Raw genomic sequence first — 17,080 nt, 5'->3', positions numbered from 1 at the left:
TCGTGCAAGGAGAAAACAATATTTTTTCATTAATCAAAGGAGAGAAAAGATGACTAGGCATATCAAGCCCCAACTAATTTATTTTCACCGTCCACAAAAATCCCAATCAGATTCGAATCAACTGCATTTTATATACAGTTTTGCTTTCACATGGCTATACAAAAGAGAATGCTAATGCTTTAGATGGATGTATACGGGGTGCATCGTACTGCTGGCAAAAATGATCTTGAGAATCAATGCAGCGACCATGGTTTCAAGGGATAGTTTAATCCCCATATTTTGGCTAGCATTTCCACCTTATTGATAGCTTCTCCAATTCCTGTACAAATCAGGGATACAACAATGGCTCCATAGCCTGGCGTAATCAATGTAATGTAACCTTGCATCGTCACCCTAAGCAGACTGATAAGTGACCTGATCTGCCGTAGTTGTGTCATACTTGGCATTTGCCTCAGGGGTATCCTCTTCACTAGGTGGAACCAGCTGCCAAAATAGTGATAAATACTTCTCCCAGTCCTTCAGAATAGCCGCACCTTTTGTACTACCGGTTTTTTCCTTTATACAGAGACGATACAAAATTATTTGAGCATTATGATAATCAAGTGATATAATAAAATTCAAAGAGCAAGAATAAAATTCTACCTACATTGATTGCACATGCATAAATTAATGTAAATAGGGGAACTTACAACATGAGCTTCAATCAGGCTCTTCAGTTGCATCTGCCCAACAGGGGCTGACACCCGTTGAATTTTTACAATTTCTCCATTTACCTGTGAATTGACTCAGATATTAGCATACCAAAATAGCATGGTTTGTATCAAGCAGCATAAATAAAAGGCTTTCAAGGTTATAATGGTTATTTTTTAGAAGCATTTTTTTCCCCAATGAGAGGGGTGGTCTAAAAACTATCCTGTGGTTGAGAAAAATACAATGCTTGATGACAAGTACTTATGAGCCACTTGATGAGATAGACGATCACAACTAGAGTAAGAGGACCAGGTAAACTAGATACTACTGCTACAAGATTAGTTAGAAGCAAATCTTAAAGGCAGTTGGTGTTTCATGAAAAGGCACTTGTGAGATTCGGGAAGATCTTCAAACAGTAGTATACTATCATGTTTTTTCTTAAACCGTTGAAAATGCTTCCCAAACTATAGATTTATCATTCTCTCTTTTTTCTAACATTAGAGGGGCAGTAAGGGAATCCAGATCAGAAAAAAGAATTTCAATAATCCATGCATACACTCATTTGTAATAAAAAAACAGAGAAAGAACTGTGAAATGGGTCTCTGGCACAAACCTTGGGTATGAAAGTATTGTCCTCATCAAGAAAGTAAGCCAATCCTCCAGTCATTCCAGCAGCTACATTTCTACCCACTCTGTCAAAGGTAAAATAAATAAGTGATAGCCTCAATTTATTCCAATTCTTTCCCTGAACAACCACACTAAGGGAGTTGGGAAGAGGAAAAGAATGGTATAGCTTTCATAAAGAAATAATACTCACTTTCCCAAGACAACCACACAGCCTCCAGTCATGTACTCACAACAATGATCTCCTGCACCTTCAACCACAGCTTCAGCAAGCGAGTTTCTCACAGCAAATCTTTCCCCTGCTCTCCCTCTAACGAAGACCTGTCCACCAGTTGCACCATACAAGCAAGTGTTCCCTACAATAGCTGCATCCTCAGGTTCAAAACCGGTCTTGTCAACTGGAGTGATAACCAACTCACCTCCAGCAATGCCCTGGCAACAGTCACAATAAACATCAGAACAATGTGCCCCAACTTAGTATCTAACTAAAACAAGTCAAAACAGATACCTCAAAACAAAAACATCCATTTCATTCACTATGGTGACAAAAGGGGTGTCTTAATTGTTAACCCTATAATGCACAACTTGATTACATTTGGCAAAAAAGTAATATCATCAAATCCTAAGAAAAGCAAGGAGGAACAACCAGAAGAAATTTGCCAAGTATTTCACCAATTAAGCACAGTACATCACTGAATAAATAAGCATACTGGAATAAAATAATCAAGTAAACAGGTCTCATACTTTTCACCATTAAAATGAACCATAGTTACACATTTCATGTTTAATTTCCTAACAAGTTCTTAGGTAATGCGCAACAGCAGAGTTTTAATAAGGTACCTTCCCAACATAATCATTAGCCTCTCCAACAAGGCGAATGTTCATTCCAGGTGTCAGAAAGCATGCAAATGACTGCCCAGCACTTCCTGTAAATCTGGAAGCAAGGAGAATTTGTTTTTTTAACTTTCCATTAAATATTTAAATACAAATATTGGATTTCAAACTGCAAATTAAGACATCTTACGTTATATTCAACTGTCCAGCAAAACCAGTGTCACCGTACTTCTTTGCAATGACACCAGCTATACGTCCACATGCAGCACGATCAATGTTGTATATTTTTATGGTCTTATTAACCACCTTTTCATTTTCAATGGCATAGGCAATCTGAAAAACAATATCATTAATATCCCTGCCTCATGTATGACATTTTCTTTTAAAGCAGACAACCATTTTCCTCATCTCATTCCCTTATTTTATAAAAAACAGTTAATCAAAAAGGGAAAAACAACCACGTTCCAAAATTAGATAGTGTAGGTCTTTTTCCCTCCATCCAACACTTCAACCCAATTAGTTTTTTTTTACCTTTTTTATAACTTCATAAAAAATTTACCCTAGTGCCAGAAGGCTCTTTGTTATGCGAAAGTATGGGGGAGGACTATTGTACGCAGCTTTAGCCTTGCATATGCAAAGAGGCTGTTTCCAGATTCAAGCCCATGACCAACTGGTCACCAAGGCGCAACTTTACCATTGCGCCTGGGGTTGCTCTCTAAGCAAACTTCATGAAAGACATAAATTTGTTAAGTGCTTTTTTATTCAAAGAATAACATTTATTTCAATTAAGAAATTTTGAGAACTATTAAATCAACCCCATGAAGAAAAAGATATCAGACAGTAGATAAATAGTACATCTCTAAAAAATCACTAGTAGGGATCTGGTGTTTTGTAATCTTCTCCCCCTCCCTACTCTCTTAACATATATCAGATGGTAAATGAATTTGAATAATTTTTAGACCTTACTCTGTGGAAAACAATTAGTTGAGAAGCATAGGACAATACAACTTCATGTTTGGAAGCTGAATGTGATTGGTCTAAACTTATTCTCAGAAATTTCATGTGTATAACTAGTTGAATAAGATAGAAATCTGAAAAATAAATCACAAATGTATAAAGTTTTAGAACGATAACAGGTGCAAACTCTGGAAAGTCGTGATCCTATCTACAGTCTTGAGATTACAAGATGATTTTATGCACAGGAGGCCCATGGATAAAATAAACTAGAAACTAGAATGAGTCCTAGTATTTGAGCACTGAATATGATTGACACACAAACTGATCTAAAGAACAGGGGAGGCCAATAATATTTTTAATACCAACACCTATAGTTGTTTTACCTCTGGGTCTGCTAGCAAAACATCATCCAGAACAGGACCATTGGTATGAGGCTCCTGATTCCTAATTTCTGTGCTGCTCCATTTAGGTAACCCAACATTCTGAAAATGAACGGTTAATCAAACACAAGTCAGAGAAGCAGGTAATTCTTCAGAAAGGAAAGATATACATGGTTATAGGCAATTCGTACAGAGAGGATATAACTCAGATCTAGATGCTGAGTTTTTGCTAGAGATATGTCTCTTGGTTGGAACAAATCAGTCCGGCCAATCACATCATCCAACTTCTCATACCCCAGCTGTGCCAATATGCCTCTTACCTGGTCAAATAATGATATTTATTTCCAGACAGGATGAGGAAAACATTACTTAATACAAATTTCAACATGATAAATCAAAATTAAATTAATAACAGCAACTCCAAAATAAGAAAAATTAAGATGAGTATGAAAGATATCAACAGCAGCCCCAAATTACCTCTTCAGCTACATACACAAAGTAGTTGACAAGATCCCCAGGAACACCAGGAAAGCGTGCACGCAACTCTTCCCTCTGAAATGTAATGACAAATTCATATTAGCCAAATGACAAGTAATGATTACACTAAAGCATTAAATAATAAATCAGCCTTCTAAATACCTGACTGGCAACACCAACTGGGCAATTATTGGTGTGGCAAATGCGGGCCATAACACATCCAGTAGCAATCATTGCCACTGAACCAAACCCATATTCATCAGCACCCATTATTGCTGCCATCATGACATCTACTCCACTTCTAAACCCACCATCAACTCTGAGAATAACCCTTTCTCTAAGTCCATTTTCAATGAGTGTCTGCAAGAAAAATAATCCACAATCATATAGCATACAAATTTTCGAGGTAGAAATGATGAAAATAAATTCTAATCACACAATTTCATGATTTAATTATAACCTGGTGAGATTCTGTAAGCCCAAGTTCCCAAGGACCTCCAGCATGCTTGATGGAACTTATAGGGCTTGCTCCTGTTCCCCCATCATGTCCTGAAATCTGTAAGTTGATCACATCATTATATGTTATGCTTCACAAAGGACAAATGCATATCTGAGAAATATATATAGAAGCAGATCAAAAATGTATATGGATTACAGGTCAAAGTAGATACCTGTATAATGTCAGCATTGCCCTTTGCAACCCCAGATGCAACAGTGCCAATTCCAGCTTCAGCCACCAGTTTTACTGACACCTTGGCCTTAGGGTTCACCTGTTCAACCAGAGAACCATAGATTTTTCTTCATTATACTAATTACTAAATTTCATTCAAAGGAAACAAATGAATAAAACAAGCAATATAAAAGTCATGATGAGAATCAAATAAGTGAATAAATTTCTAAGAGTGTCACCTGATGGAGATCAAAGATCAACTGAGCAAGGTCCTCGATAGAATAAATGTCATGATGAGGAGGTGGAGATATAAGAGGAACTCCTGGTTTAGAATTTCTCAACCTAGCAATATACATGCTAACTTTTTTTCCAGGCAATTGTCCACCTTCACCAGGTTTTGCGCCTTGTGCAATCTTAATTTCTAACTGATCAGCATTTGCCAAGAATGTTGGGGTGACACCAAACCTTCCAGAAGCAACCTGAAAAAATGCAATATATTTTATCAGATTACCACTGCATATCACAATTTCTGTGACTAGAGCTGTTACCTGATCAAGTTTAGAACAATACAATTTAAATCAGCCAGATTGACTGAATATAGAGGTTAGCTTGCCATCCAATTAGATTAAGAACTAAATTTGTAATCATGAATTATAACAGAATGAATATTCATTTGGTCCATCAAATGTAAATCACACCCACAAAGAATATGTTGTAAGGCATGATCTATATAACCTAACCTACTTAAAACTTGTGTGGCTATATTCACTTCCTGCATCTGGATTCTTAAGCTAATACTGCAGGAAGGTGACCATATGTTGGCAGCCCACCATGCTTGTTGCAATTACAGAAAAGCACCAAAATGGGAAAAGAGAGGATTAATTCATACTTAGGTTTGGGAGAGTTGGAAAAGAGAGGATTAATTCATGACCATCGTTTTATGGGGCATAGTTGCAGGGCACTGGCAAAAGCATATGTTGGCAGCCCCACCATGCTTATTGAACTTACAGAAAAACACAAATTCTGTCTTCCATTCTTAGGTTTGGGAGTGAGAAAAGAAAGGATTAATTCATGACCATTGTTTTATGGTGCATAGTTGCAGGGCATTGGCAATTGGAAAAGTTGGCAGTAATTCATGACCATCAAATTAAAATCATATAATTGCAATTTGCAAGGCATCAACTAAACAAATCAGATTACAGTATATAATTTGGTCAATTAATTGCTAACATTCAACAGAGAATAATAGTTTCTAAACAGATGTATGCTATAATGGGTAAATAATTTGACTACTGAAAGAACAAATAAGGCCTAAGTATTAAAATAGTCCATCTAAAGATATTCCTGCATCACACAATTAATATAATAACATTAATATAGTCAACAAAGTTAATGAAGGCATTTTTAAAAATTCCAGTGCAATAACCTGCTTGATGGCACTAGTTGCAGTATCCCCATTTTGAAGACCTTTAAGGTGTGGAAGAGTTGGAGAGTAACCATCTACGACATCTGTAAGTGGTTTCCAGCGAATAGGATCCTGAATGCAATACATGAATACATTAGATCATCGTTGAAATGCAAATAGTTAAGGAAATAAAAATACAAAGGAAAAAAATTGTGTTACTGAATATGAATGTATGATGTATCTATACCAACAGTTATACTGGTATAAAAGTTATATTACCTCCCCACCTTCCCCTGAATTTGATTTTCCACCTATTCTGTTCATGGCAATTGCAATTGCTTCATGGGTTTCTCTGGAAATAGCTCCAAGTGACATGCCCCCTGTGCAAAACCGTTGCACAATAGATGAAGCAGGTTCAACCTTCCCCACAGGTATTGGAGCACGATCACTTTTGAATTCAAGAAGATCACGGAGAACCTGGAATGAACAACAGATATCTCACATAAATCTGTTGTAATAAAATCTATGATAACAGTATGAAAATAGGATCTCCAGGAATTACATTCACAGGTCGATTAGCCAAATATTGCTGATAAACTGAAAAGGCACTTTGACTTTTCTGACGAACAGCTTTGTGGAGCAACTTTGACATTTCTGGGTTATTTGCATGATACTCCCCTTTGAAAATGTAAATCAAAATCAGTCAATTTTTATCATACCTAGAACACTATTATGAATGCAACTTCATTGATAAAACAATAACACTCATTCAGTTTTTCTAAAAGCATGACAAAAAGTCAACTGATTTTTCAAATCAGCATCAGCACTGAACTCATACCTCCTGGTCTGAACTGTATAAATCCAAAATTTTCCAACCTTTTAGCTGTATCTTCAGAGAATGCCTTCACCCAGAAAGACAAAGTCTCTCTTGCCACCTGCACCATATCAAAGTATGAGTAAAGTTTCAATGTAAGTGACATCCATTATAATGTAAATTCAAGTATTGAACACATATGTCCATTCTTAAGAAAATAGTGTATAATTGTACCCAGGATGTTTACAAACATAAGAATTTATAAGCTCAGAGAAGATGGAGTGTAAGTATTAAAAGTCTAGCTGTTAGAGTAACTACTGTGTGTGAGTAGTTATCACAGTCTATTGTAGCAGACTTCAGTTATCAGTCAGTTGGTTAGATATCAGTGAGTGAGGTGGTTACTGAAACTGATACAGAATTTAGTTCGTTCTTTCCTCAGCCTATAAATGTAATTCTAGACTGTATTGTCAAATCATTCAACAGTTTCTGAATTATTTTCAGTAATAACATTTTCTGGGTGATTTCCTCTCATTTTCTCTTACTTTCCTGCATTTTTTCTTCTGTAACACAAGCAATTAATATTGCATGTACCAAGTTCACATCACCTACCAGAATTTTCCCTCAAAGAAGTCTTATTTAGGTGTAACATTCAAAGTCATAGCTGTTAAAATTGAAAATTAATTTTATTCAGGGTCATGATATATGTAAATACGTACTCCTCAAAATGTCTATAAAGAAAATATATGATGAAGACAGAAATACAGATCCAAAGAAGATTAAGTCTTCTCCAACAAACAATTTGAACAAGAAAATGAAGTACAAAGAAGGATAAGAAATTGTCCGAAATAGACAAAGATAGATAGAAATGTTGATAAATATGGATGTAAAAATAGCTTATAATGTTCTACATCTTTCCATCCTCTTATTCATGTATAATTATATATTGTTTTACATTAACGAACTTGAGAGAGAGAGAGAGTAATATTTAATTTAACTAGGAAAATGATTAATAACAAGGTTCAGCTCTGTTACAGTGAAATACATATAGGCAGAGACAGAACTGACTATATGTGACTGTAATAACTATCATAGCAATTGTCAACCTGTCAGTTATGACTGACTGATAGCTGTACAACTGTCAGACTGAACAAGCTAAAGCTTTTTTTTTGGCGATTAGTGAACAAGCTAAAGTTATAACTGAAAGTACAGAGTGCAGTAGATGAGTGAAAGCACACAAATAGTGTAGTCTCAGATACATAACATGATTTTTTTTACATCAGCAATTGTAGTAGGAGAAATGCTCGCAACATACTCTCTAACATTGGTTGGAATTTGTTGGAAATCACAAAATTAAGTGGGTATCACTCCTTACTTAATGAACCCCATTCATGATTTTGTAGTTATCAATTAATTTTAACCAATAAGAAACAATGTGTTAGAGACTATATTGCTAGCACTCCATGATGTAATACATTTGTAGTTTTCAATAAATCTATCATGTAATACATTTGTAGTGCCAAAAGGCTGTATGGTATGATATTTATCTACCATTAGGCAAACAATATCATTATTACAAGACTCGGACAAAAGGTATAATTGATCAAGTGTTATCAAGCGCAATGAACTGATGCTTATATTGCTAATAAAGTAAAAAAACCAATTTGCATTTTCATTCTCAGGCTTGAGTCTGTAATGTTCATCACCTCATCAAAAGTTAATCCACCAATTTTCGACACACTTCCTCTGAATGCAAGATCAACAACTTCCTTCCCTAATCCATAGACTTCAAATATTTGTGCACCACAGTAACTAAACAAGAAATTGAAAAATAGATTTGTCAAAAGCATATCAGTAAGGAAAGCAAATAAATGAAACAATTAAACATTAGACAAACTACTAACTTTTGGAAAAAAAAAGAATATACCAGCCTTCTCTGGCATTAGTTGCCCTTTATGACTACTTTATTTCAATATAACGTACCTTGATAGCAACGAGATGCCCATTTTGGAAAGAATTTTAAGAAGGCCTGCTTTTACAGCCTGAAATGCAGGCAAAAATGAAAATGACTAGTTACTTATATTTAAAAAAAATTAAAGAGGAATTTTTTAATAAAAAGAGGGGTCACAATACAAAGGAGGAAAAAGTTTCTTCTCTTAAAGGTCCCTTTCTTAATATACAATTCTTGTTTTTCAAGTCTTATTAGGTTAGTAGTCTTAAATAGTCGTACAGAGCTAGGCTAGTATTACTTGTACTATACACATATTTGATCAAGATTATTAGTATAAAAAAATAGACGTATTAGATTAGTGCAATGCCAAATCAAATCATATCAGAATAATATCAATCATTCAGAGACCAATTTTTCACATTTTTACTTTACATCATTTCAAAGATGTTGAAATTTGAAAATAGAACAGAATCTCCCTTTTTTTTTGTAATTATTGAGATAGATTATATTTTCTTTCCTACTTTCCCTTAATATGTTTAGATTTCCCCAATTTCGTTTTATAAGTTTACCCAATAAAAGGGGGATTAGTGCTTGTACTGCAAACACACAGAATAATATTCAGTTCTTCCTTTTAAGTTCTATTCAAGTTGAATATAACCGGGTCTTTCTTGGTTGCTTCTTTGAAATTTGATCTATTTTATCTTTAATTTCCCTTCAATCTCACATAATCTTATTTTCCTCTTGATTCACTTTTCCCTTGTGTAAAAATGTGTTTATCCCATTCATACAGTTAATGAATGAAACTCATTTTAGCATGGTATTAGTGAATCATTTTCAACCACAAGCAGCTCTCCCATGTTTGCCTAAGGACCATTATTTAAAATACAAATTAAATAACCAAGGCATATACATGGCCATCATAATTACAGATTACAGTTTGGCACACAAAAAAGGAATAAAAAAGAATACAGTTTATTACTTCTGCATCTGAAATAAAGTCAAAAGAGTGGTTTGAAGTTGAGCAGTAACCTTGCAATAGTTCTTCTGTGCCTGTTCAATTGATACAGTAGGCATCTTTCCATTCCTCATCAGATTTACGGTTTTATTGCTCAAACGCCACTGCCGACAAGTCTCCAATGCCAAGTACGGACACACAGCACTAGAACAAACAAAAAAGATATATCATACTATGCTCAAGAAGAGGTAAGTGGGTTTAACTAGGCATGATTCCCATCTTACATTGCTGCAACCAACTTATACAAGTTAGAATTAATTCCAATAACACCAATAAACAATTATTCAGTGCGGAAAGAAAAATTCCAGATTTATTCAAGTTTAAATGAAAAACTGGCTACTTGACAAGTGTAAGAATACAACTGTGTCATAAACAAGTAAATTAACAAGGAAACAAAAGATATCTTCAATCTATATCATGCCTAACAAAATTGAGACTAATAAATGAAAATTTAGATCACAAAACACAACTCCTAATATAAGATTAAAATAAGGAAGAAATCAGAAATCAAAACACTGCATCTAACAGAGACTTAAGTAGGGGCATTAAATAACCTTGCACCATATCCTATTAAACAGGCAAAGTGGTGAGTGCTAAAGCACTGAGCAGTATCTGCTATAATTGAAGCTGACATTCGCAGGCCATTCTGGATTAGATGCTGATGAACAGTACCAACAGCAAGAAGTATTGGAATTGCAGGATGAGTTGGTTCCTAGGACCAAAAAGAAAGGAATGCATTATTAGCTCAAACACACATCCAAGTATATACTATATAGGAAGCATATTGGAATTCATGCTCTCGTGAATGGAGATAATGATGACCTTACAATCATAATGGAGGGTCAAACTTAGACTTGAATAAAACAATCTTGACCATGCATGCATGGCCAAGATTAGCTCCTATCACTAGATATGCCTTGTGTTTAAATGAAAGGGGGAGAAACTTAAGACTCCTAAATTCAGGGGGAGCTCCAGAAAAAATAAATGCAATAACTCAGGGGAGGGGGGGACGGGGGACCCTCACCTTACAAGCCAATTTTGTAGGATTGAGTTAGGCCCGAAACCAAAATTCTATGATTGTATCAAAGCCTATCCTAGATCTTATATTGGGCCACCTACCATATTATTCACGCACCAAGCCCAATAGTGGTAGATGTGAGGGGATGTATTGGGAAAAACTAAAGTCCTACATTGACTAGAGATAAAGCCTAAAAAGAGTATATAAATGAGGGGCAATCCTTATTAGAATGTGGGTGGGTTTGGGCCTAACTCAACCCCAAAGCTAACTCATAAGGTGAGTGTTGCCCTCTACTTATATGCTCTATCTTGGCACTATCTCTACCCAATGTGGATCTTGGGTTTTTCCCAATAATCCTCAACTTACAAGCTGATTTCATAAGATTGAGTTAGGCCCTAGCCCAAAATTCCAAGAGTCGTTATCACTTTATAATTTGAAAGAGAGAAAAAATCTCCACAATGCATGTGAGAAACAGTCTTGATCACTTTATAAATGGAAAGTAAGTTCATAAATTCAACAAATTTGAATTGACAATTAAATTTAAAAAAAAATGAGGAGAAACTTTGATCATTGCAGACAATAGCATATCATGTCTTGCGTTCATCTAATTAGTAATTATGTATGTATCAAATCATTGCTTCTATTATTTGCCAAAAAAGGCATTGCTTCTATCCTTGAGAGATATAACAAATACACTCTTTAGAAAGATACAGGTTATACTAGATGGTCCTTACCAATGCTTCTGAACGGTCTGATAGAATAAGCAGCTGGGAACCATTTCTAACAGCTTCATCTGCAGCTTCACAAAGCTTATTTAATGCTTTCTCCAAGGAACCTTCAATGCCCTTAGTTATATCAAAAAATGTTGGTAATACTTGTGGTTTTAAGTAGGAGTCTTTTAGTAATGACTCAAGCTCCCCTTCATTCAATACTGGACTAGATAACATAACCTGCTTCAAAATATATCATCATCTTGTGGGCAAGAAAAGGCAAACTAAATATTACAGATGTTTGCTAAAATACCTGTGAAGCATTCTCTGGCCCAATTTCCAATATATTCCTTCTCTTCCCAATATTCACTTCAAGAGACATAACCAATCCTTCTCGAAGAGGATCAATTGCAGGATTTGTAACCTGTACTTCGAAAGATGAAGAAAATTGGAGCAGTGGCATCAGAGTGAATTAAAGAGCAACATAAAGAGATTTAAAAATAGATATGGATATGCATAGAGCCTAAGCAGTGACATACAATGAATCCCATATAGAAACAACAAACAATACCATGCATCTCATGACATTGTGAACAAACAATAAACATATTAAGTAAACTAAACATGATCCAGATGTGATGAGATAAGTAACTTTGCACTGCATAGCAAAACTATGTCAGAAGACAGAGCAAATTAATTTCTAAAATAAATTTTAGGAAAGTACTCTCTAACTTGCCTGTGCAAACCGTTGCTTGAAATAATCAAAAAGCATGTGAGGTTTCTGAGACAATGCTGCCAATGGAATATCATCTCCCATGCAAAACGTGGGCTCCTTTCCTTGAGCAGCCATACTCTCGATCACCATCTGGACATCTTCACTAGAGTACCCAAATGCCCTGGTAGTACCCATAGAGAAGAAGAGTAACAGCCATATGAGATGTTGTATTGTAAGCATCAATAGAAAAGCAAACACACTTTCCCATCAACATACTATATAACATTATCTTGTAGGACATTCAGCATTAGCTTATGGAAACCAGCCACAATCCCCTTAAGTTGATCTTGATAAAACAAAAGACAATAACAACAATAATAATTCCCACCAGGTGAGGTTTGCTATATGAATCAAGCAATTCCATAATTCCCAATCCTAAGTCATGTATATAGACAAACTATTGACTGCTAAATCTTTCTTAATGGTTTCACTTGTGTTTTTTTCAGTCTCTGCTGCTAGTGACTGGACTATCCTCCATTTTATCTACTCTCCTAACTAGGTCTTCTACAAGTCTTCTCTACACATGCCTAAGCCACCTATGCCAGGTCTCTACCATCTTGTCTACCAAAGGTGCTACCCCAATTTTTCTTCAATGCATTATTCATTCCTAATTATATCTTGTCTAGTATAACCACTCATCAAATGCAACATTCTCATCTCTGTGACATTAATTTTATTCTCTTGTTGGCTTTTCGTCACCCAAGATTCAGTTCCATACAACATTGTTAGTCTTATAAATACGCAATAAATTTTTCTTTTAATATTGAGTGATACCTTTTGTGACAGATGGCACCCAAAGCACTCCTCCATCCCACCCATGATCCATCCCTCTTGAATCCTAAGGTTTAAATCTCCCTCTATTTCTTCATTGTTCTATATGATGGGCCCTAGATACATAAAACCGTGTGACTTGTGGTAAAGTATGTTTCCTGAGTTTTACTTCTAAGTTAGGATTGTTGCACCTATTTTACATTCCATACACTATCTTACTTCGACTTAAGCAAAAGTGATGAGATTCCAGATCTTGTCTCCATATCTCTAACTTTTCATTTATTTCCTCTCTTGATTCTCCAATTACAAGTTACAACTATATCATATGAATATGCATTTTGGCACCACCTATTCAATATAAGCACATCCAACACTACAGTATAAAGAGACAAGGGCTGGAAGTCAATTTTGAGGGAGTACTACAGTAATAGGAAAACCTGTTGTGATCCTATCATGTACTCCCAGCCTGGTTGTGACCCTCTCATACATATAACATCCTTGATTGCTTGAATATATGCAATACAAACTGCTTTCTTCTTTCGGGCCTCCAACAATAACTCTCTTGGTACCCAACCATACACCTATTCCAAATCAATGTAGACCATATGTAAATCTTTTATTCATCCAGTATCTCACCATTAAATGTCATAACAAATATATTGCTTCCATGACCACCCTCCTAGGCTTAAAATCAAATTGAATTTTAGTAATATGAGCCCCTAGTTTTAATCTCTTCTTAATTACATTTTCTCATAAATTCACAGTATAATTCAGGAACTCTATCCCCTTATAATTTGTGCAATTTTGTATATCTCCCTAGTTCTTATAAATAGAGCTTAAGAGTGCTATTCTCCACTCCTCCAACATTTTCTTAGACCTCATAATCTTGTTAACTAACTTTGTCAGCCAACTAATACCTTTCTCACACAAATCCTTCCGTATACCTCAATGAGGATATTTTTTTATCAAACTAATTTGCTATCTGTCATCTTTTTCAATGCTTCTTTAACCTTAGGCTCCCAAATTCTATGATAAAAGATATAATTTTGATTCCCTTTCCTTACATTCCGCCTATACAAAAACAAAAGATGGCACCCTTCATTAAATAACTTGTGAAAGTAATTTCTTTACCCATCCTTAATATCTTTTTTTGTTACCTAGACTTTACCTTCTTTATCTTTACTGCAGCACACTTAATACAAGTCTCCTGACTTTTTTTCCCTACATTTAGAAACCTATAAATACCCCTCTCACACCTTTGGTGCCAAAGGATTGATACAACCCATCAAAAGTTCTTGCTCGCAGCCTTCTTGGTATCTTTCTTAGCTGCCACTTTTCCCCGATTTTTTGCATTCTTACACAGACAATGCTTTATAACAATTTCTTCTGACCTTCACTTTATCTAGCACACTTGCATACCACCACCAAGATACTTTACCCATAGGTTATCAGCCTTTTGATTCACCGAGATTTTCGTTAGCCACCTTCCTAAATCCCTTTGTTCATCTTGTCCCAGATATCATTTGCACTTCCTATTGCCTCTCATGACATTCTTCCATAACTCTTTGCTTATAAAGGCTCCACTGTTTTTCACCCAATATTTGACACCAGTTGCTCCTTGAAATCCTATCTTGACTTTTCCTCCCAAATCTATTCTCAACTCTTACATCCATCACCAAGACTGTTTGGTAGTCAAGTTCTCAATCTTGAAAAATAAAATATTAGACAAAGATCCTTTTTCCTACTTCCTAGAGAAGAATATATCACTACAAAGGGAGTTCATATTATTGTTTGTGTTGAAAAACCTCTTTAATTGTGGTCACCCCTAGCCTGCCTTGGCTGTGGCCTCTTTGGGGCTGCGCTAATTGCAGCCAAGAGAGTGGTAGTTTAGTCCCACATCAACTAAAGACATGGCTTGGACAGTCCTTGCCTTAAAAGCCGATTTTGTGGGATTGAGTTCGGCCCAAAGCCCAAATTCTAAGTTTAAATCACAATTTATCCAAAACCACAATGCATGATCCATAAAGATCAAGAAAAATAATAGATAGAGAACCACATAGAATGTTTAAGCAATAGCAATGAGTAAATCAATGGGTTTAATAGGATGTATAAGTAGAAACACTTAAAAACAAACATTTCCTCATCAAGGATAAAACTAAAAGTAAAATCTACATAGAACTCTCACTGTTGGTGTCTTAATACTGCCTCATTGTCCAACACAGAGGCTGAAAGGAAGTTCCCGAGCTTCAAAGTCCGCAAATTTTCCTTGATCCAGTTCCCATATGGGCTTGATAAGGCTACTCGTTTTTTAACTTCTGTATTCTCATAGACCTACCACACAAAACATTTGGAATGTAAAATAATCCCACAAGACAGCATATATACTACTTTTGACAGGAAAATTAAAAAAAAAAATTATTTAAAAAAATGTCCAAAGAACTCATGGATGGGCAACCACAATTTCGAATTCACAGACCATGACCCTCCCCATATATTATTATTATTTTCCCATAATTGATATAAATTAATTTTATCAGTCAATCAGATTAAAAGAATCCAAGAGAGAGAATTTAGGGAAAATCTAAATCTGTAATGAAAAGTTGTTATGTATTCAACCCAAACAGAAACTGATTACACTTCAGTTTATAGAAGCTACTAACTGTAACTGTCAACTAACCTTAGTTAGTTGGTGACAGCTGCCATACAGCTGTCCTATTCTAACAGACTAACTACTAACCATAGTTAGACCGACAGCTAACTAAGAGAAAATAAAAAATTACGAGTAAGTATACTCTTGTACAGATATATCTCAGTATGACAAAATGATGTTAGTGAAGCTGTTAAGGGTAGAATTTCTAGAAAACTTTCATTCGTATGCTTTTAAAGGAAATTCTTAAATCCCTTATACTATTGAGTGTCATATGATGTAGTCTTAACCTTAGAACAAACATCACAAAATTAAGTAAAGAGAAAACCTCCAAGTGGGTGATGCTACAACTGCTTCAAGGGTGTCCAATGGAGTTTGGAAGAAAAAAACATCAGAACAGAACACAAAAATTGAACAGATGATGTCAGCAGGAGAACAAACTGAGGACTTACAAAACACACGAAAAAAAGAAGAACGAAGCCCAAGGATGAGAGACAGAATAGAGGCAGAAGAAGGACACAAACTTTCTCAAGATATATATGCAAACAATCAACAGAACAGAGTTTATGCAAAAAAGAGTAGTGGATAGGGGATTTGGCTCCTCTAAAGTGAGGGGAGTACACTTTAAAGGTAATAACCATTAATTAGTAAATCAACAATTGAGATTGTAACTAACTTTAGAGTTTGTTATATATATGTATTTGATTTTATCACAATTTTCAACTGTTGATTTTCTAATCATTGATTGTGAGTGTAATGTATCCTTTGAAGTGCACCTCCTTACTTTAGAGGAGCTAGATTTGTGAGTATGCCCTGGGCTTTGCCAAAAAAACACTGGGCTTGGCCAGAAACAACACTGTAAGCATTGGGTATTGATGATTTGTGACAAAACAGGTGAGAGAAAAGTGCACGTTGTGTTAATAAAGTGTCGAACAAGGTTTCTGAAACTCATCACAGTTGCACTGCTATAGCACGCAAAATGCTGCAATTTTAGCTGCAATGATCGCTATCAAAAACTGCTCCATTATTTGTATCCTGTAGAAGCCCAAGGCTAGCACACTATTGACAGCTACACTCTTGACTTTCCCTCTTCTCCCCAAAGATTTTGTACAGATATGTTGGAAATAATAATAGTTAATGCACTTAGAAAACAGTATGTTCATGTATCACATGAAAAAATGTATTTAGTGTTCACGAGTATTAGTTTCTACGAATTTGCACTTATGTAATAGTAGCCTAGGTAATAATCTCCACTAAGTCTAGTAAGAGACTATATATATATGGATGATATGCAGAAGTCTCCCCCTCTAAATTCAACAGAATAAAGAGAAGGAAACTTAGCTTC

At 35.4% G+C, this 17,080-nt stretch overlaps 1 protein-coding gene across 2 annotated transcripts in view; it reads right to left on the bottom strand.

Annotated features, from left to right (window-relative positions):
* Positions 1 to 17,080, bottom strand: part of LOC114400728 (ferredoxin-dependent glutamate synthase, chloroplastic-like) — a 37,879-nt gene continuing 20,799 nt past the window's right edge. Inside the window, exons 9-33 of one of the 2 annotated variants that reach the window (XM_028363341.1) lie at positions 15,274 to 15,419; positions 12,279 to 12,438; positions 11,856 to 11,966; positions 11,567 to 11,782; positions 10,369 to 10,526; positions 9,829 to 9,958; positions 8,832 to 8,890; positions 8,555 to 8,660; positions 6,876 to 6,972; positions 6,600 to 6,715; positions 6,317 to 6,514; positions 6,059 to 6,169; positions 4,872 to 5,111; positions 4,634 to 4,732; positions 4,423 to 4,518; positions 4,125 to 4,322; positions 3,963 to 4,037; positions 3,677 to 3,805; positions 3,489 to 3,587; positions 2,339 to 2,481; positions 2,155 to 2,248; positions 1,508 to 1,746; positions 1,304 to 1,382; positions 690 to 773; positions 1 to 555 (exon numbers count right to left, since the gene is read on the bottom strand). In XM_028363341.1, coding sequence (XP_028219142.1) covers positions 394 to 555; positions 690 to 773; positions 1,304 to 1,382; positions 1,508 to 1,746; positions 2,155 to 2,248; positions 2,339 to 2,481; positions 3,489 to 3,587; positions 3,677 to 3,805; positions 3,963 to 4,037; positions 4,125 to 4,322; positions 4,423 to 4,518; positions 4,634 to 4,732; positions 4,872 to 5,111; positions 6,059 to 6,169; positions 6,317 to 6,514; positions 6,600 to 6,715; positions 6,876 to 6,972; positions 8,555 to 8,660; positions 8,832 to 8,890; positions 9,829 to 9,958; positions 10,369 to 10,526; positions 11,567 to 11,782; positions 11,856 to 11,966; positions 12,279 to 12,438; positions 15,274 to 15,419 — 3,345 coding nt within the window. In that variant the 3' untranslated portion in view covers positions 1 to 393. The remainder of the gene's footprint in view (positions 556 to 689; positions 774 to 1,303; positions 1,383 to 1,507; positions 1,747 to 2,154; positions 2,249 to 2,338; positions 2,482 to 3,488; positions 3,588 to 3,676; positions 3,806 to 3,962; positions 4,038 to 4,124; positions 4,323 to 4,422; positions 4,519 to 4,633; positions 4,733 to 4,871; positions 5,112 to 6,058; positions 6,170 to 6,316; positions 6,515 to 6,599; positions 6,716 to 6,875; positions 6,973 to 8,554; positions 8,661 to 8,831; positions 8,891 to 9,828; positions 9,959 to 10,368; positions 10,527 to 11,566; positions 11,783 to 11,855; positions 11,967 to 12,278; positions 12,439 to 15,273; positions 15,420 to 17,080) is intronic. The other variant, XM_028363342.1, reaches the window with a different exon arrangement.

Source organism: Glycine soja, chromosome 19 (assembly GCF_004193775.1).
Source record: "Glycine soja cultivar W05 chromosome 19, ASM419377v2, whole genome shotgun sequence".
Classification (NCBI taxonomy): domain Eukaryota; kingdom Viridiplantae; phylum Streptophyta; class Magnoliopsida; order Fabales; family Fabaceae; genus Glycine; species Glycine soja.
Note: the sequence above shows the minus strand (reverse complement) of the source record. Positions and strands in the feature narration are given on the sequence as shown.